Raw genomic sequence first — 21,874 nt, 5'->3', positions numbered from 1 at the left:
CAACTAAACATTTTGCCAATTAGGCAAGTCTACATGCTAAAGTAGTTATACCACGGGCACTCGTGCTTTACCTGTATATACGCACTCGCCCTCGGGCTTATGCATATATATCAGGCAAAGCACTTGTGCCTGTGGTATAACTATTACATGACGATAATTGTTATTAGCTATGAAAGCTTCAAGAATCTTACTTGTCTACATGATTGGTTTTTTGCATGCTTGGTCATTAGTGATGAAGATATATATTCATATATTCCAAAATCCAAACTTTAACTATATTTTCTAATGTAAGTTTCAAGTACGTATACATTGTAGATAATTTTGTTAGACATAAAAATAACCATGTCATGTTACATGTATAGCGTATATAGATTATAATTATTGATAGTGTTTGTGGTCACTAAGTGCAAATACAGTCTGTAATACAAGTGAGTATGACCATGCAACAGGTGACACTTACATACTGTATATGGATCCCCATCAAGACAATCCAAATTTTATTATTTTTTTAAAATTTATAATAATACCTATAAAAAGTCCCTATGTTTAACAGAGAGATCATTTGTTATCTTATTGATATATATGGTTAACCATCCAGAAGGGAAGTTTTTACCATGTGCACTACATTATTAGAGCTGTATGATACCACCTTAAGGGTGCTTATCATGATACCTTTAATTAAGGTATCACCACTGCTTGAAGTTTCTTATTTTACTAGGGTGGTATATCCCCAGTATATGGAACAGTTAATTGTTTGTTATTTTAGTAGTTTTTCAGTAAATCCGCATTCACTGATGTTTTACTAAGAGGTTAAACTTAGTAAAACAATATGTTCCATATACTTAAAGTTACTGATATTTTAACAGACAATATTATATAGTGGGAATTACTATTTTACCAAATTTTGAGCAAAAATGGGCAATTATTTGTAAATTGTGCCTATTGCACGTTGAAATTAAGCAATTTTGTTTGAAATTTGCAGGAGTACCGTCAAAATCAACAATTAAGTACTAAATTTTGTAATTTAGTTAAATTTCAAAATGCAGCAAATTTTATTCAAAATTTCAGCATCAAAAAACATCCAACAAAAACAAGTGCTATACGAATTCCGCTGTTACATAATTTTCTTTCATCATTATAATATCTTCACTGGATAATTCCATCGATGGTGACAATGATATTTTTCCGACCACTGCTCGCTTTGGAAATTCTTCAGTTACAATTTTGCTGCGACGTCCTCTCCAAAACTTGAATTTCTCATTGTAGTCTCCCTCGAGCCATTCGACCTTGATAACTGTAGTGCCTATACTGGCAACTTTACCAACTTGTGGTAAAAATTTCTTGTATCTTTGGCACTTCAAATAAACATAGTCACCGACTTCATATGGAGACGGAGCAATACTTTCTGGTTCTGTAGGTATAGTGTCTGGGCCTTTACGAGCAGGTTTCTTTTTTCCAATTTGTATCTGTAACAAAACAAAACAGATTCTTTTGGTAGCAAGTTACATATAATATGAGTGCTTGCATGCAGACCTGAAAATTCAGTTCCTTAAAATATCTTTAGAACTGAAAATTCAGTTTGCTCAAGAAATATTAGAACTGAAAATTCAGTTTGTTCAAGAAATATTAGAACTGAAAATTCAGTTTGTTCAAGAAATATTAGAACTGAAATTTCAGTTCGTTCAAGAAATATTAGAACTGAAAATTCAGTTCGTTCAAGAAATATTAGAACTGTAAAATCAGTTTGTTCAAGAAATATTAGAACTGAAATTTCAGTTAGTTCAAGAAATATTAGAACTGAAAATTCAGTTAGTTCAAGAAATATTAGAACTGAAAATTCAGTTTGCTCAAGAAATATTAGAACTGAAAATTCAGTTTGTTCAAGAAATATTAGAACTGAAATTTCAGTTAGTTCAAGAAATATTAGAACTGAAAATTCAGTTAGTTCAAGAAATATTAGAACTGAAAATTCAGTTTGTTCAAGAAATATTAGAACTGAAAATTCAGTTTGTTCAAGAAATATTAGAACTGAAAATTCAGTTTGTTCAAGAAATATTAGAACTGAAAATTCAGTTTGTTCAATGTATTTTAGAACTGAAAATTCAGCTAAAACTGGTACTGGTGATAAAGCATAACCAGTGTGACGACATTCCGTAAGTTTCTTGAATCAAAACATTCCGTAAGTTTCTTTTGCCGTTCATGACTGGAACGGCAAAAGGGAAAATATGAGACACTACTTTCAATTAAAGCAAGAGTAAATTTACTCTTCATAATACATGTAGTAACATACAAAGTTTTAAATCCCTTTATTTTATAATGTATTCTGTAAATCATGATGTACTTGCTTTAGTGGCAAGGCCTACTACGCTGGTTATAATTGCAGAACACCTGAATGGTCCAGTAGGAAAGTTCGCCTTAAATAGCCTGCACGTGCATGGAGTTGCTGCACCTGCTTCTAAACTTAAAAAAGAACCCCACCTTCAAGCCAATGTTTTCCTAAGGAAACAATCATGATCATTATACACTTCGTTTAGCATTTAATTATTCTTTGTATACAGGTTGCTTTTAATACTTAATGGTTTGCTCATGTGGGTGCATACAGACAAACAAAGATAGGTAGGTAGGTAGGTGGGTACCCACTACCTACCTACCCACACACACATACATCCAATTTTAGAAACAATTACAGCAAACTAGGTGGCCCACGGCCAGCTGTAGGCAAGCGTCTGGTTTAAAAGTGGTTCTAAAACACTAAATTTCAAAAATGGGAAACCATGATTAAATAAGGTTGAATTGGTAACAATTACATATACTGACCGGACGATGATTAGTATATTTGGAAGCATAGTTCTGAATCCTCGGATTAACTGGCACATCTATAGTACTGGACGCTGTAAACCTGAAATACATATAAATAATACATAAGCAATCTTTTTGAGGAGGTGCAACACACCGTTCATCTACCATTGTTATGCTGTCTAAAATCCAACCAGAACTTTGTGGGGTGCATCCAAAACGGTTTTCAATCCCTGAAATGTCTTCCTTCCATTGAACTAAATCATCTGATTTTATAGCTCCAGCAATTTCATACTTCACAATATCCTTCTTCAGCTGTCCCAAATCTTGCTTGGCCAATGATGGCTGGATAAGCTCTGGTCTTCCGGTTGGCACAGACTGAAAACCACCAGTAAACCATAAATAATACCTTGGAATTACTCTCACAAGTTTATAAAATAGTCTATTTATATATACAACAGGGATGACTGCAAAAGGTAACAATATAATAAAAATTTCCCAGAAATTCCTGAATGGTGGCCTAATCTTTTCATAATTGATGTGCATGCTGCCTTTTATATTTGAGTATACTGTATGTAAGTGACATATGTGTGCTGGTCAGATTTAAGAAGGTACTAGTCAGATTTTAGAGGTAGTGATCATTTTGACCACTACTGACCAGTGTGGACAGAACCCTGGTAATTATATATCCACATGAGTGAACTATATACACAAAAGAACAGTTTGTTTTAATCTGAAACAGCTTCCCTAGCTAATACATAACAATAGCACTACATATAGAAGCTTCTATTTGCATTTTATCTGTTGTATTTTTTGTAGGATCAAAGTTCAAACTGGATTCACAGCAGTTTTACAAGACGATGGATATACTTATTGTCAGTGAGATTTCATTGCAGAGGTTGCCAAACTCTCCCCGCAGAATTCTGCTACAGCAGACCCATCTTAAATGGTCGCCTTTGAGTCACAATTCATATAGGCAGGTGGCTGTATTAATTTGGGAATACAGACAGGTGCCCTTTCTATATAGACAGCCATTAAGACAGGTTCCAATGTATGTTGTCACACATGTATCACAATTAATGCACATTCATTTAGACACAATGAATTGGAGGTATACGTGGGAATATGCACTTACTTTTAAAAGGACACAATTACCAATCCAATCATTATGTGACCAAAACTTGTACTGCATCACGGCTTTCCCTGATCCATCCTTTTTGAACATAAAAATGTGTGGCTCAGTGTGGTAGTGGATTTCTTCAAGATGAGGAGCAATCCACTCCCTGATGTTATATACTTCTTCTACCACAGACGCATGGACCACATCTGGATTACTTCTTTTCGCTGACTCTAGCATTGCTACAACCAAAAAAGTGCACGTATGATTCATGACATGACACATTCTGGTGATATTCTTGAAAGAAACCTTAAAAGTAAAATTTGAACTTTCTAACACAACAAATACTCAGGGACGACGACATTTTGCCATATACTTTATAGTCCCAGTAAACCATGAAGTCTACTGCTCTATTTCATGTCCAAAATGGTAGGTCACTAGTATAGAAATCTTTATAATTACCTAGCACCACCCATATTCTTAGTCACTAGTATTAAATCAACCAAATCTGGTATCTACAACTTTGCAGAGAAGACTGTAGGTTGAGTAAAACCAACTAAAAGATACAAAAACTTCCCAGTACACACATGTACAAAGGTTCCAAATGTTTATTCCAGTCCTGGACATCCGAGGCGTAAACACACACACACACACACACACACACACACACACACACACACACACACACACACACACACACACACACACACACACACACTGCTTCTGGAGTTAACATTAGGTGCCCCAGCTACCCCAACACCAGCTGGGTAGGCTGGAGTGGTTTCCTGGTCAAGGAAACAACACAAAACACACAATTAGCTGTACCAAGTGGGTGCATGCCTGGCTTGAAACATATAAAAGTTGTGGCTTTGCAAGACTATATTTGATCACAGGTTAGTTTTGATGGCAGTAACCCACTACTAAAACATTATACACTATTGTTGTAGGTATATGAGCAACATCAGGTTTACTACAGTGTACACATATTTACCAGCTATTGTACTTGCTGAATTTTTGCTTAAATATTGAGATAGTCGACTGAACCGTTGATCTACGTCCTCGTGGGTATGACCCACCATTAAAAATCCAAGTTCAATCTGAAATAGATGTAAAAAATCATTAAATTCTATAGGTACGGAGCAGCATTGAAACTGGGTTGGGTCATCCGGGTCATATTTTATCTGGATCATCCAGGTCTGACCTGCTTGAGTGGGTCAGAACGTACGAAAAAATTAGAATTTCACAATAGAAAAGTGTAATGTAGTATACTGTTGTACTCCTAATCCTTCTTGAGCCACGCCCACTTATTCTAATTCCATTTACTGCCTGCAAGAACAGCAGAGCCATGCCCCTTATTTTATATGTGAATATACGCTAACAAAATTGCATATTTGCTGTTTGCAGACTATATATTGAGCCACACCCACTAATCACTGGAGTTAAAATACTCTGCCCTTACAGCAAATTAGTTTTCGTGTATAATACAGCTGCATAATTCATGGTAGCCATGCATTTATTGGTATTAGTGCATGCTACTGCTGCTATAAATCTAGCGTGCTCAATTGCCTGATGCCGCCAGAAGCACATGGCACTTGACTCAATTTTATTGATCCGGGTCACATCCAGGTCAGCAGTCATGGCCCAGTTTCAATGCTGATATGGAGCATGGCTATACTCTACTATACGTCTCATATCATAAAGACATAATAAATAACAACACACAAATGTTTTGTTCCCTATAGCCATAGTTTGCATACATACAGTGCAAATTTGCAAGTAATGCTATAAAATTAATATGTATGATGTATGTACACATGTATGCAGTAAAAATAAATAAAACTTACTTCTTTAAAGATGTTCTTTTCTACTAAATATGCCATAAATCCATAAACATATTTGTTCTTATTTTCCTGAACACCTATAAAATAAATGCTTGTAGTGATAAATGCTTCAAAAGAATAATACAAGGAACTGCCTATAAGAATGTGTCGTCAGAACCAGCCATCCTCAGATAAGAGTAAGGACATCTTAACTTGGCCTGTGCAAAGGAAGGACCTTTGCAGACTTCTAGGCCTTGCAATTTTTTACACCATATTATCCCGCAAGTACACATAGCCAGCTCCCTCAATGCACCCACAGACAAAAACGTAATAACTAGGAGGGTGCACATCAACAAGCTCTCCACACTTTAAAACATGCCCTAGTTAGCCCTCCTGTACTCAATTACCTAACAAAACATGACACGTTTGTGCCTATGACCAATGCATCAGACACTGGTGTTGGTGCAGCCCTTTCCCCAGCCAGGGCACAGTGATTGAATATGCCAGCCGAGCACTGACCAAAGCAGAACCACCACTGAGAAGGAGTGTCCGTCTATTGTCTGGGAAATCCACAAGTTACAATACTATCGTACATTTGGTGATTGAGATAGATCACAAACCCTTAGAGTGGCTACAGTCAAAGTGATCTAGTTATGAAGTGGAAAACATTGACATATTTAAATCTATGCTACGTAACTATTATTTGGCAATCAATAACTGACATTATTGTATTATATTATCATGAACCACGATAGTGGATTCATAATAGGGATCGCCCATGTTTTTTTTGCAAAAACTCTAATAGAACATACACCTAAAACCCACCTTGAAAAGCATTCTTCAGGCTAAAACCAACCTCTAGTGGTTCTTTACAAGGAATATAGGTCCCCTAGTTAGTAAAAAAGGAAGCAGAATGTGAATATCAGCCAAAACTGAAATTTGCCATTTTGTTCATATTTTCATCTTCATATTCATATTCATAATATTCTTTCACAGGCATAACTCATTTTAGAAGCAGAGTATTGAAATATAAAGTAGCTATATAGGCTTGTTAAGTGGATTAGTGTGTGTGTCTGTGAGTTATTTTCGACTTCATTTTCAAGCCGGAACAGCCCAAACGGGACCGCTTCTTCTTGCTCAGACGCCATTGCCCGTACGAGAAGCCATACAATGCCGCTCTTATCAATGGATTTGTGGCATGAATGAGTTAGTTTTTTGCCAGATCTGTTGTATTAAAGATTAATACAGCCGAGGAAGCTTATTTTGTGAGCAAGAGACTGTTTTTAGGTGGTTTTTCTTGCCTATGGTTTGTGTACGTGCGCGGGTACTGGGCGCGCGATCATGGCAAGGATTTATCAACCTTTGATAAACTGTACTGAGACATTCTGCATCGCTTTTATGGGTGAATACAAAGAATGATACAACAGTTCACTCGTGATAAAGCCTCTCACCTTGCGCCAACTACTGGGTTGGATTTCTTTCTTAGTTTCAATGGAATGTTGTGGTCACTAACTTGTGGTGCCACATTAGCTAATTGTCTGCAGCTGGTTAGCTTCCTGTTAAAATTACTGAACTTGAAGCAAGCTCAACAGTGATCATCCAGATTATAAGCTGGTGCTGTAGCACAGACTTTGCTTAATAACAAAAAAACATCAAAGTTCATGCATCCAAGTACCTATAGCTGCATGCAGCTAACTACAAAATGTTTATTGTGACTATCCAGCTGTGTGTGTGTGTGTGTGCGTGCGTGCGTGCGTGCGTGCGTGCGTGCGTGCGTGCGTGCGTGCGTGCGTGCGTGCGTGCGTGCATGCGTGAGTGTGTGTGTGAATACTAAACATAAAATATACTACCCTAGATATTTGTCGTTTATGGACACGCACAAACTGCTAATTGGTGTAGCTACAGTACATGCGTGTCCAAAGTGTATCCGTGGGCGTGTGCATTTAATGTAAGTACATGTATGTGAGTGTGTGCATGCACACCTACAAGTTAATCCATAAATGGATTAAGAAAAAAGTACGTAAACTAGAAATAATAAAAAATTAAAATTTTCAAACAAGGAATAGGCCTAGATCGCTGAAAAAGCCAGCAAACAAGAAGGGATCGCTGGGGTGGTAATGTTATCCACAAATCCCTATTTTGATTCAATTAACTTAAAATGAATTACATGATGCAATTAACACTTGACGTGGAGAGGCTTTAGTAATCCACAAGAAAAAATTTCCTATATTGAGTCAATAGGGATTTGTGGATAACATTATCACCTCAGCGATTCCTTCTTGTTTGCTGGCTTTTATAGCGATCCCTAATCCTTGTTTGAAAATTTAAATTTTTTATTATTTCTAGTATCTGTATATATTCCTGTTTGTGAAGTTTTCACAGAAATCAAATCAAAAAATGCACACTTGAGAGGTGCATGGTTCTTGCAGTTGCGAGGACTCAATTTTTTGGGTTAGGAGGGATCCTGTAATCAACATGCTGCTGCGCTTTCCCCGTAAACCTGTTACCATGGTAGCCATCAGTAATGAACTAGCACCAATGTGCTCGCAGCAGCTCAGAGGTCAGACCCAGCCCTCTCTATAGTCCTTCAGCAAATGACATTACTGTTATCCACCAGCAACTGGAGAAAATTCCCTCTCAAGAGGTATCAACAGATCTGGTGCCAGTTGACCATGCATGACTCTGTGCTGTAGTAAAGTCTATACCTACAGTACCATGTAAGAAGAAAAGTTCCTCCTGATAGCGCTAAAGTCTCTACAGAGACAGCTATTGATGAATGCCCGCGATAAGGCTGGACACCAAGGAGCGGACAGAATGATGGCAAGACTCTATGAAGCAGCATAATGGGATGCCACCTGTCAATGGACTAAGGCAGCAAGCAGGCATCCAGCTCTATTGCAGCCAGTGGTAGCAACAGGCCATGGGAACTCGTGGCAGCTGATATTCCTAAGTTGCCAATGTCACGTCAAGGAAGCCAATACATGGTCATTGCACAAGATCATTTCTCAAAGTGGCCTTTACTGTACCCTTATCCGATCAGACAGCAGTAAGATAGTGCGGGCCTCACATTAATTGGACCCCTCAGAAGCTACACTCTGACCAGGGCAGGAATTTTGAGAGCCTGATACTTAAGAGAAGTATGCAAAGTAGTGATGTGTGATAATAATTTTTGAACACTATCGACTATCATGATAATTTTGTCATGATCGATAATATAATAATAATAATATCACTGGTCTACATATGCCCATGCTTTTGAGCAAGAGGGCTGAAACATCTACATTTACGTAAAATTCTACCAACACGTAAACAAGGGTTCATAACTCCTATGTCCTTTATGCCAGCAAAGATACTCTTACTAATCATTAACAGACAAATCCATTGGTCACTTAGATCTGTTTACTGAATATGAGTATGATTCTTCTTGTGACATGCATTTTCTACAATACCGTAGACTCTGGTTGTTATGTGCATACGTATAATAAAAGTTTGCCAAAAAAAATTTGAATTAGGATATACCTGTTACGTGCATGTGCTTGCCTAATAGAGAAGTTCATCATGAATTTGTTCTGTTAGGGTGGTGCAGTTCACAGTCAATTTGCAGTTTGTGTGCAAATCCATCATGAAGAGCATGAATTTATAGCTGAGGTGACAGCATTTCTCTAGTGAAAGGTACACTACTAGTTATATCAATGGTAACGCCCCCAATAATCCTGTAAACTTTGAGCCTCAAAGTGTAAGCGAGCCCTTTGCATTTCTTTTTTTTTTGCACAGCTGTAACTAGCACGGAAACTTTGTGTTCATAAATGCTCTTATCAACCATGGTTAATTAACAGAACCGAAGGTGCACTTAACAAACAATATGTGGTTAATATATGTGACCCGCTGAGCAAAAACCTGACTAGTTTGCATTTTTCTCAAACTTCAGTTTATGTCTTCTTGGTTATCTAGAGGGAAAAAACAATGGGCTGCCAAACTTATAGCTTCATCTGATGAATAGTTGTGGAGTTATAGCGATAGACAGCAGGAAGAGCAAAATAGTCAATTTGTACTGTGCTTATACGGATAAAAAATTACAGGCGCTTGTTTAATCCATCATAACTCGAGAAAGAAATAAGCTACAGAGATGGGACTTGGCTCATTCTCTTCCTTATGAAATGGGGCACCTAGTAAGGTAAACTAGTAAGCCTACAGATACTCACAGATTTAAGCATGAGCACTGTTTAAGCTTAAAAAACGGCAATGTGACAGCCGTTTTTACCGCAACGGCAACTAACGATCATAACTCACCTTTGCGTCACGGCACTGAAACAAAACAAAGATATTCTTACTCGCCATTAACTGGGGAATCCGTTGGTCACTTAGTTATCTCGATTTGAGCTTTGTTTCACTGTTCACTGAATGGTTTAAAATTTGTGTAAAATTATTTTTGCAGTACGCATTTTTACCCAATGTATTTCAATGGGATTTATCTCAAAATCAGAATTATGCAAACTAGTCGGGTTTTCGCTCAGCGGGTCACATATACATGCCCTTAACAAACCAGAGTCTACAGTATAACTCCAGTACAGTGTGGCTTATCCCACAAACAAACTAGTCAGGTTGTTGATTGGAGGATCACATATGATACACCATAATGCACTGTAGGTAAACATACACACGCACACACGTGCACATGCACGTGCACGCACGCACGCACGCACACACACACTGTACAGCACAATATGTTTTATAACACATTGCACTTACAATTGTCCATTTGAATAAAAAGCTTGCATGGGAGCCTCCTTGAGTTTAAAATCTCTTTTAGCACAAACAATATGGCTGTAAGTGTTAAATTTGCATCGTGCGGGAACTGCAAATAGTCGAACAAGCAGTGGTGTCCTAGGCCATGAACCACAACACCGGTTAAATGAGTCCTTAGTTTCCAAAGGTTCTGGCAACTCTTCGGCACGCTAATAAGACTAGGAATGTTTGTCTTGTTCTGATCCATTCCATCAATAATCAATGACAAGCATCCCCCAGTAATTTCTGCTGCTGCCAATTGATTTCTTCGGTATCTTTGATGTTCTTGGCTACAATATAAACAGTTTACAGTTATAAATTTACACAAATGATAAACTTTAACAATAATAAACATAGTAGGGATGAAGTAGCGTGCAGATTAATGTACACATGCGTATTGTAATGACATAGAAACATGCAGACATCAATTTTAGTGCTGTTTTGATAATAATTGTCGCTTGGAATGTGGAAAAGTTCTTTGATCTTGAATACCTTTTGTTCTCTCCATTCCATCAACCCTTGTAAGCTTTCACAAACATAATATACAGGAATTCACATAGCAAACTCCAGTACACACTTGTCAGTTTATGCTTAATTTCCACATTTTTAGTTTAGTTCAGTTGAAGTTCTACAGTGACCAGCACTGAAGGTCTGACAGCAACATGTGCTGCAGTCTTAACCTAACTACATATGGGGACTGAAATAGAAAAGGGCTAAAGAAGGAAAAAATCCCTCCAACCTGGGGCCACACTTAGTGTTATATAGTACATATACAGATAATGGTAAATAAAGTAATCCTAATTAAAGCTTACTCTTGTAAATTGACATGATCCTTTAGAATCTTTTCAAGCTTCTTTCGCTCTTCAATTGATGTGGTTGGCTTGCTGGACTCAAGTTAAGCAGGATACAAAAGTCACACTTGCTGAATCTACATTGCTACATATAATGCAAAAAAAATTCATTCAAAAAGTATACTGTGAAAGAGGGACCACATAACTAGCTACAGAGATAATTATCACATTTATGACATTGGAAGCAGCCCTTGTATCATACAGTACGATAGTAACTGTATATTAGGGATCACCAAGGTTTGGGGTTTCTTACCCTATAAATATTACCCAAAACCAGCCTAATATTAACTTTCTGACGGCTTAGCAGTATTGGTTAGGCATAGCCAAGCTCAAAAATGTCTTTAGATCAACTCTAAAACATTCCATCAAGTTGCTATGAAATTTTTAAAATGTCATATTTAACCTAATTTTCTACTGACTGACTAACTTACTAACTTACTTACTAATGCCTTCAGACAAGCGTAACTCGATAACGGCTAAGGCTACAGGCCTGATTTCTTCACTGTTCGACGTCGCTTCATCCCGAGACGTGCCTTTTCGCTAACCGCAGCAGCTACAATGCATGCATCATGGTGCTACCTTTGTCCTTCTTAAAGATCCTTTGTACCCAGTTCCTTTCTCCAGTACTACATAAGTGACGATTTGCGGTACGCGCGTAATGGCTTCAGTGCGAGCATTATATAAGGCTTCAATCTAAGACTTAGAATACTCAGGCAATTTACACTACTCTTTGGTATATAGGTGTTCCAACATACAATTAACCTCGCTGGTAGCTGAAAACAGAGGATAATGGTGTCTCTCGCTTTACACTAATAGACATTAGAGGTGCCTAAGGCATTTACGGGCCTCTAATATTTATGCACTAACGACTGCTGGGGCGTGCGTTTTGGCAAGCGATTTTTCCGTATTTTCTGTAGTAGCAGAGGATCATTGCGGAGGTACTTTTCAAGCTGTTTCCCATTTATAATGAGCTAAATTTAGTTAAACATAAGGTGCACTGGCTTAGAAAATTTTTCACTGCGTAATTTTTGGGCGCGCACTAGGACGTGCCATCCTTTCTTCAGAAGCGGTAGGCGCGAGTTAATTAATGGTAATTATGTTTCAAAAAAGTTAACAAACAAGTGTAAGCAAAAATTAGTAATTTTACATCCAATTAGGGATCATAGTAATAAAAAGTAAAGAAACAAGGTGGTTGCCTATATGCCTGCAGATATACTATTGGAAATTTAATCCCTAATTCAGTCTATAGCTGTACAACAGAGATTCTGCAGACTGAATTACGGATTAAATTTCCACTACTATATTTGCAGGCATATAGGCAACCACCTTGTTTCTTTACTTTTTATTACTATGATCCCTAATTGGATGTAAAATTACTAATTTTTGCTTACACTTGTGAAACTATAATTGACCCAAAAAAAATGAAAGTGCCAGCAGTCAACAAGTACTACGTAAGGAGACTATAGGTTTAATCTTATCAGCACCAATTAAATCACCAATCAGCAGTTCTGTATAGGTTGAGATAAAATTGTTCATACTGCTCACATCATAGTATACAAGTTTAAGAAAAAATAGGAATTTTCAGTATGAGTAGGGACTGCAACAGAGGAGGTTGGACGCGTTCACGTGAGCTGTATATTTTCAATGAAAATCTTCGTTTCAAGACGTTTATAGTAAAACTATAGTGCAATTGAAAGTTTATATATTTCTAAACGCAACGGCATTGATTGTGAACCCCAGTGAACCCCACCAATTAAGCTGGTAACAAAGCTTGAATTGTAAGCGCCACTAAAACAAATTACGCACAATAACGTTTATTGAGGAGGGTAATACAACGATCGCAGTGTATAACACAGTGAAGGGTTGCTGTTCATTATAGAAAGCGCACGTGGTAAGTCTGGTGCAGTACTTGTATGAATCAAATTGCAATTTATTAAATTTCACCCCGAAACCCGAGTGCTTTCAGAAACAAAGTACATTGCCTTGAAGCTTACGTGAAGCATGATCTAATGAACCCCACTGTTTTTCAGTTTAGTATTGCGCTATTGAGAGTCACATGAAATGCCAGACAGCCTCCTCTGGGACTGCAATAAAAGGCACTGAAACAAGCTGTTGAAGCAAAACACAACTCAACAACTGAATGCATGCATTTTAATCCCTACTTTAGCAGTGCATTTGAAAATTCCTAATTCCTACTCATACTGAAAATTCCTATTTTTTACTTACACTTGTTTGTGTACTTTTTATAAATGAAATTACTTGCAGTAGTAACTAAACATTTTTATCTTGTTTCACTATAAATACGAAACAAGTGCCTCTAGAAATAATTCTCGAAGAACTACCTTGAGCTATCCAACTTGGTTCGAGATCCAATTCGCCACTGTGGAAGATGTTGAACAGGCAGCAGCACATCTCATGGTGTATCTCTAATAAAATCACGTGAGTGTTACAATACTGTCACATCACACGTGTTGATTGTGTGGTGATGGTGCATGACCTCTGATGGAAGCCATACGGATGAGCAATGGCCACCATAAAGAAGGATCAAAGCTAAAACCGTAAAAGTAATGCATACACGTAGGCATTTAATATCATGAAAGGTTTTTTTCGCCGTGAAATCTAAGCGTTTCCGCCCAAAGGAGTAAGGCTGTGGCTGTAGCCAAATTTGCGCTATGCTTGACTGAACGCATCAGGCAGGTAGGCAGTCAGTCAGTAGGAAAATTCGCTAAAAATAAAGTATTTTAAAAATTTCATAGTACCTCATCGAAAACGCTTCTGGTTGCTCTGAAGAGAAGTTTTGGCTTGTTTATGCCTGACCAATATTACCAAGTCATTGTGAAGGATTTGTGAAGACGATTTTAGGTTGATTTCTTCGTGGACAATGCCCACCAACCATTGATGTCCATACTATACAGTACTATCGTACTGTATGATGAGCCGACTACTAACTATAACATACAGTAGTATGCAAATGCACAAGACAACAGGGACAATCACAAAATCAGCTAAGCAGTCTTAAGGTGAAAAATAGTAAAAATGAAGGCATATCACACATGACATGGTCAAACACGCAAGCAGATGTACACAACTTATTTAAATAAATTAAAGTATGCAGGGCCTTGTTTTGGTAACAATGATGGATAGAATATCTACAAAAGTATTCATATACCTTAAGAGAGAGAAATAAATTATAAGGAAAACATTTCAAGAATACCCTTTCTTGATTAGACAAGAGATCATGCCTAATAAAAATTGACTTGTAGATGACAACACGTTAACACAGTCTAGCCCATAATCACACAACCTATATTTCGCTTAATCCAGAGTATGTATCTCAGTATCTATGATGTTCGGTATATGATATACAAATAAACCTTTGGAATGGATACATTCTTAAACTCTTCTCTAAACAGCTTGTTGAATTGTGACAGACAAATGGCTTTGGAGGTGTCTCCGTGATAGAGTTGCTCTATCAAAATTTCATGAATACGCTTTTCAGTTAAACAGGTTGGTAATAAGATTGACTCCTTATCTGGACGCTTATCTCCAACTTTGTTGAAGTAATGCTCCATCCATGCTAAAGCATCCTTCGTCTTGGTAGACAATGATTTCCTTCGTTTTAGTTGCACAGCATTGCTTGTATCACCAAATTCAACAAATAGCTGGCGAAGCCTATAGAACCTGGATGTACTCAGAGAAAGTACAGCGAGCCACACCTTTAGGCAAACCGGCTTTCCTCTAACAATGTATAATGTGTTTTTTATATCCTTTGATCCATCTGAACTAGAAGGGCAGTGGGTGCCAAAGTATTGGCTTATCCAATTGTTCTGTTCTGGTTGCGTCTTGCCATCAAATCCGCAGTGATCAGACAGGATGTCATATTCAGTTAGTCCATGCTGCGTGGTAGCACACTTCTCCTTACAGCCATTAAGGTTCACAACATTACTGAGTTTCCACACACTTAAATCACCTGCTGTGCAACGCTCATGCTCTTCAGTGGCACCAATTGTATGCTCTTCAGTGGCATTGATTGTTTGCTGTTTACGCTGCTTCTTCACAGGCGTGCTGCTTTGAAGTGGAGCAAACCTCTTTCCGCCATTTGTAGGTAGAGTTAAAGCTACGGTTGTGTTTTCACAGCTGCAACTACCTGTTGCATTTGTTCTCGAGGGATTCAATTCAGCTTGGTCATTTGGTACTATTTTTGAGGGTGACTTGAGAGTACTATTCACGCGTAAAACTGAATTCTTATCGCCTTCATCTTCGCTGTGAACTACTGGCTCGATAAAGATCGGTAAACTAGTATCACTTTCCGATTCTTCGACAAATATTGGAAATCCATTGTTGCTAAACTGCTGTCCGTCACATATTCTTTGGTTGGACAGGACTGAAGACCACATGACTTCGAATCACCGAAGAATATTGGAAGTTCGTTGGTGTCGCTATCACTCAAAGTGATGTCCATACCGCCACGAAATTCTGCACACCAGTAGTCAAGTACACGAGGAGATCACGTGATTGCCTTAATTAGGGCCTGGCACAAAATGCCTGCCTACTCGTGTTTAACTTGGGTTTGCTCAGCCATACAGCCTTCTAGGAAGATGAAACTCGCTATGGTGTTTGTTCATACGATGACCAACGTAAAACCTTAGTTTTATGGTGCGCGTTAAGTTTAAGTGAGTTTTGTGTCGTTTTTTAGACCTGTGATGTACGAGGTGATGTATGTAGAATACTTCGAAACTTTAAAAAAAAAACAGTGTCGGATGGAAGGCATTCACCAGTGCTTATTTATTTGGCTTTAAGTCCAGCACATTTGCCTCTTGTGCTGGGGGTGGTAGGCAAGGGCATTCCATCTAGCCCGGGAAAAAATTTATTTGGCTTTTCAGCATGGGTACAATTACAGTGATTATGTGTACAGCTTAGTTTGAACCACACAGTTGCTTTGTGTGGAGTAGTGATTTTCAGCTACACAGCAATTTGTAATGGCTATGGTCACCATCCTCAAACTATCAGCCACTTCAAAGGCGGCATAGCAATGACATAATTGAAACCGCAACGCCACCTAAGGTACTTTGGATCTTTCTGAAACCTCTACTTGGGTTGTTTAATTACCTTTTAAAGTTGATTAGCACCCAATCTTGACTCACCTGGTATTACTACTTGCCAGTGATCCACCATGATATGTGTGCAATAGGTGAAATATTTTTGCCCGCCACAAGGCATTCAAAGATCACTGAGATTCAACAAACCCCAAAAGTACTCTCAATACTTGTACAAACTTGCAGCATGGAGCAACTGCCATTTTAGGTCAGTCCAAGGTACTAGCTGGCTTCCTGGATTTATTGACAATGTGCTATTCTTACCTATAAAATGTATGGGGAACCCTGGAGGAAAATGTACCTTTTTCGGTTTTTAAGCTCTGTGCTTGCCAAAGGAGCAAACTCCAACTTAACAAACTATGTAATCATATTCTGAAATCAGCAATCATTACTCTATCAGTTGAGCATATATATTAAGTTTGTTTTTTCAAAATTTTAAAATCGGGCTGGAATGCCTACCTTAATCTCGTGTCATAATTATTTTTAATGTAGAATATAATTACTTATTCTCGCGGCACTAATTATGTAAAAGTACTACCCTGGTAGCCGATTTCATTACCGTATTCCTTGCTGGGAAGTCTAGTACTAGTATTAGTCCCAGCACGGGCACGCTGGCCAGCCCAGCCTAATGTCAGCACGTGAGAGAATTGTTTTACACGTGCTTAAAGAGAATAGTTCTTGCGCGTCAAAAATTTAAAGAGGAAGTCACGTACATTCTATTTGAGCCAATCAAATCACTTTGTTTCAACTTTTGAATATTTTCGGATGCCATTTCAAGATTAACATTGATTGCTCTACTTTGATTTATGTCTTCATGCGAACCTGACTGTTGTGGTGATTACAGTAAAGCTCTTACAGCGATTTGATTGGCTCGAATTGATTGACTTCCGCTTTTAATTTGTTGACACGCAAGAACTATTCGATCCTCTGTATTCTCCGGGACGATCACTTCGTCAGATCATAGCGTCTTTTTATCTACGGTCAGATTTACTACTAAAGGGTGAACATGTTGTAAAAGAACTTATAATTATATCGTTACAAGCCCACAGAAACGCATCCCTAGAAAGCAGACATTACAACTGAGTTTTAGCACGGAAATTGTAGTGTAGTCGTCTTGTGTATGGTGTAATCTCAAATGTTGATTGTGCAGGGTTTCCAAAATTAGGTCAAATTTGTGCTTATCAACACTGTAGACAATTTTAAGGCTAGTGCACCATTCTTCATGTATTAACAGATAGTGTAGTGTCTCTGTTGAGTGTAATTATTAGTGATTTGCTATGTGAAGCAAATATAATAGTAATGTGTGTAATATGCATATAGGATGTTCTACTGGACACTAAGCAAGTGATCGATGTTGTTCCACTGGATGATAAGCAAGTGATCGATGTTGTTCCACTGGATGATAAGCAAGTGATCGATGTTGTTCCACTGGATGATAAGCAAGTGATCGATGTTGTTCCACTGAATGATAAGGAAGTGATCGATGTTGTTCCACTGGATGCTAAGCAAGTGATGTTGTTCCACTGGATGATAAGCAAGTGATCGATGTTGTTCCACTGGATGATAAGCAAGTGATCGATGTTGTTCCACTGGATGCTAAGCAAGTGATGTTGTTCCACGGGTAATCCAGGCAGGCGATGTTGATACTACACTAAGTAAACAAGATAGAAAAATAATTGAGTTTAATAACTTTTTTTTATAACCGAGACATTGCTGTTTCTAAATTGAATACTTTGTATGTATGTACATGATTACTTTAACAACAAAGCCATGTAAGAGCATACATTTAGGAAGGACACAACTAGAATCAAGTATATAACTTTCTTATACCAGTTTTCCACTACTTATCTTGTATGCCTGATATCACATCACAATTTTAGGGTGAAAGTTTTGATGGTTGAAACATTAAAATAAAGCACCATTCACAATTAACTTTCACCTGGCTGTATAACTTTAGCCATGTGCTCACCTTTGGAAACCACAGGTTGACTGATCTAGTTGCTGAATCTAATATTATCTATGCTACTTTGAGTTCATATCATTCTTCGTTACTTATAGATAGCAAAGTGCATACATAATAAGTTGCACATGTACTATGTATATGGGAGCCATTTAGTGAAGAGCTGTCATGTGTGATCATCATTAATGATCATGATCCATAGACTGTGAGCATGATTAAAGGAAGACAGACAGATTTACCTGCACAGATCAGATTATACGTTCTGTTATTGTAGTATTTGTGTGTTACAAGATAATAGTGAAAATGCATTGAAATAGCATCTAATTTTTAAAAATTTCCTGGGGGGGCATGCCCCCAGACCCCCCTAGAAGGCTCAATGCTTCGCATTTCGGCACACTGCAGTGAGTGTGCCCCCCTTAGCAAAATCCTAGACCCACCCCTGACACTGCCCACATTATACAGCCTTGCCTCCTCCACACATAAATCCTAGTTACACCCCTGATCACGGGTTAATATGAGTCAACCAATGTCATAACACCAGCTGGTTCATGTGACATCACGGGTTGATATGAGTCAACCAATGTCATAACACCAGTTGGTTGATTTGGCAACACAGGTTGATATGAGTCAATCAATTTCATATCACCACCTGATCGATGTTACATCATGGGTTGACATGAGTCAACCAATGTCATAGCATCAGCTGGTTGATATGACATTAGAGGTTGATCATGATATGAGTCAACCAGTGTCATAATACCAGCTGGTTGATATGGCAACATGGGTTGATATGAGTCAATCAATGTCATAACATCAGCTAGTAACACACGTTGATATGAGTCAACCAATGTCATAACACCAGCTGGTTCATGTGACATCACGGCTTGATATGAGTCAATCAATGTCATAGCACCAGCTGGTTGATGTGGAAACACAGGTTGATAAATGTCATAACATCAGCTAGCAACACAGGTTGATATGAGTCAACCAATGTCATAACACCAGCTGGTTGACGTGACATCACGGGTTGATATGAGTCAACCAATGTCATAACACCAGCTGGTTGATATGGCAACACAGGTTGATATGAGTCAACCAATGTCATAACACCAGCTGGTTCATGTGACATCAGGGGTTGATATGAGTCAACCAATGTCATAACATCAGCTGGTTGACATCACAGGTTGATGCGAGTCAACTAATGTCATAGCATCAGCTGGTTGATGTGACATTAGAGGTTGATATGAGTCAACCAGTGTCATAATACCAGCTGGTTGATATGAGTCAATCAATGTCATAACATCACCTAGCAACACACGTTGATATGAGTCAACCAATGTCATAACACCAGCTGGTTCATGTGACATCACGGGTTGATACGAGTCAATCAATGTCATAACATCAGCTAGCAACACAGGTTGATATGAGTCAACCAATGTCATAACATCAGCTGGTTGATATGGCAACACAGTTTGATATGAGTCAACCAATGTCATAACATCAGCTGGTTGATATGGCAACACAGTTTGATATGAGTCAACCAATGTCATAACACCGTTGGTTGATATGACAACACAGGCTGATACCGTATAGCGGGTTATGTGTGCGAAGTCCAAAGGTTTGCAAAATTTGCAAATGAAGCTCTGACAAGCAATTTTTTTGCTGTAAAATACCTGTAACAAAACATGCAAAAGTTATAACAATTATCACTTGTGTCTTGCAAATGTAGCAACCGCAGAAATTTATACTAGAGGCTATTTCAGTAGCCTTGAAAAAATTTGGACTCACAACAAAAACCCGGTGTACGGTACGAGCCAACCGATGTCACAATACCAGCTGGTTGATGTGACATCACCGGTTGATATGAGTCAACCAATGTCACACACATAACCCGCTATACGGTATCAGCCTGTGTTGCCATATCAACCAACGGTGTTATGACATTGGTTGACTCATATCAACCTGTGTTGCCATATCAACCAGCTGGTGTTATGACATTGGTTGACTCATATCAACCTGTGATGTCAACCAGCTGATGTTATGACATTGGTTGACTCATATCAACCTGTGTTGCCATATCAACCAACAGTGTTATGACATTGGTTGACTCATATCAACCTGTGATGTCACATGAACCAGCTGGTGCTATGACATTAGTTGACTTATATCAACGTGTGTTGCCATATCAACCAGCTGGTGTTATGACGTTGGTTGACTCATATCAACCTGTGTTGCCATATCAACCAGCTGGTGTTATGACATTGGTTGACTCATATCAACCTGTGTTGATATGGCAACAGAGGTTGATATGAGTCAACCAATGTCATAGTACCAGCTGGTTGATGTGACATCACGGGTTGACATGAATCAACCAATGTAGACACTGGAATAGATACTATTATTCATGTGCATGTGTCTTATCCACTTTTTGAAACTAAAAACAATGATACATGCCTCCCTTTTCACTGACTCATTCAATTAAAATGTTGTGCATTCATTTCTTTAGAAATCTGAAGTAACTGTTCAACTCATAGCTATGTTATGTGTGTTATGTATTACATAATAAGTTGTGCTACATCTAAAACAAGGCACTATAGCTACAGTATAAGAAATATTACATGGCCAATGGAAATTTTGGTATTTTGATGACAGTATATTTGGTTTCTGTGGAACACAATGAGTGTTTTGCATGAACGTGTACGTTTCATAAAATTGATGGCATCCTAATGTGGCGTTACACATTTGATGTACCTAATCACCTCATATAAGGTAAGGCCAAAATTTACTCATACAGTGGTTCAATCCCTAATAACTTGATAAACGTATTCTCTTATGCTGTGTAGACTTATGAATCAGTTCAATTAATAAGTTGTAAATTCTTGCTAAGGTAGTATATTTTTCTTAAAACATCACAATATGCACAGAAGTATATTGCTCTTCTCGACTTGTTTAGCTTGTCATTCTTTGATATATCTCTTTAAGAAAGCCTCAGCGGTGCTCTTCATTTTTGTTACTTTAAGTTCAGGTTATGAAACCCAAACTCATTACTTTTCTAATAGCAATTGATTTCTAAATCCATGAACTTTTGCCGATGTTGACTCTATTCGAGATTTTAAATTTATTATAAGAGTTAGTGCCAAAAAATTAAGTTAAGGCCTTTACGATCTCATATAAGTGGTATACTAATACATCTAACATAGTAAGTGTCTTCACACACCGAGAACAAAATATACATCTCATCCTAATCTACTCTGTCAGAAAAACCACTATAATTATCCAACATGCCAATGGCTAACTTTTTTGAAGCTAAACTAATTACTGCTTTTAGAAATGGCACTCAGCATATGAGAATCAATGATACATGATTTGTACGGCTTCGCATAATTACTTCAACGCCACCTTAATTCAAAATCCCACTGTTTCCGCCAATTCCACTACTTCCCCCTTCC

General features: G+C 38.0%; 1 protein-coding gene across 3 annotated transcripts; it reads right to left on the bottom strand.

Annotated features, from left to right (window-relative positions):
- Positions 1-928: 928 nt before the first annotated feature.
- On the bottom strand, positions 929-16,007 carry LOC136247409 (uncharacterized). Of its 3 annotated transcripts, XM_066039084.1 has the most exons (10): positions 14,744-15,939; positions 13,712-13,795; positions 11,331-11,454; positions 10,483-10,808; positions 5,758-5,831; positions 4,905-5,010; positions 3,932-4,155; positions 2,954-3,174; positions 2,818-2,899; positions 929-1,466 (listed from the first exon to the last, which is right to left on the bottom strand). In XM_066039084.1, the coding sequence occupies exons 4-10, from the start codon at positions 10,724-10,726 to the stop codon at positions 1,098-1,100; spliced, it is 1,320 nt and encodes a 439-aa protein (XP_065895156.1). In that variant the 5' UTR covers positions 10,727-10,808; positions 11,331-11,454; positions 13,712-13,795; positions 14,744-15,939; the 3' UTR covers positions 929-1,097. The 3 variants fall into 3 exon arrangements, with proteins under 3 accessions (XP_065895156.1, XP_065895155.1, XP_065895157.1); XM_066039083.1 differs by lacking the exon at positions 13,712-13,795; XM_066039085.1 differs by lacking the exons at positions 929-1,466; positions 2,818-2,899; positions 2,954-3,174; ... (2 more) ...; positions 5,758-5,831; positions 10,483-10,808 and having other exon boundaries at positions 14,744-16,007.
- Positions 16,008-21,874: the final 5,867 nt, after the last annotated feature.

Source organism: Dysidea avara, chromosome 2 (genome assembly GCF_963678975.1).
Source record: "Dysidea avara chromosome 2, odDysAvar1.4, whole genome shotgun sequence".
Taxonomy (NCBI): domain Eukaryota; kingdom Metazoa; phylum Porifera; class Demospongiae; order Dictyoceratida; family Dysideidae; genus Dysidea; species Dysidea avara.
This window is presented reverse-complemented; position numbering and strand designations above follow the sequence as displayed.

What these genes read in the sequence shown, in the direction of transcription:
- LOC136247409 (XM_066039084.1), bottom strand. Translation starts at nt 10,726, where the DNA reads ATGGATCAGAACAAGACAAACATTCCTAGTCTTATTAGCGTGCCGAAG. An exon ending in TTTTATTCAAATGGACAATT is followed by an intron (nt 5,832 to 10,482) that starts GTAAGTGCAATG and finishes TTTATTTTATAG; the next exon opens with GTGTTCAGGAAAATAAGAAC. An exon ending in AAAAGAACATCTTTAAAGAA is followed by an intron (nt 5,011 to 5,757) that starts GTAAGTTTTATT and finishes CATCTATTTCAG; the next exon opens with ATTGAACTTGGATTTTTAAT.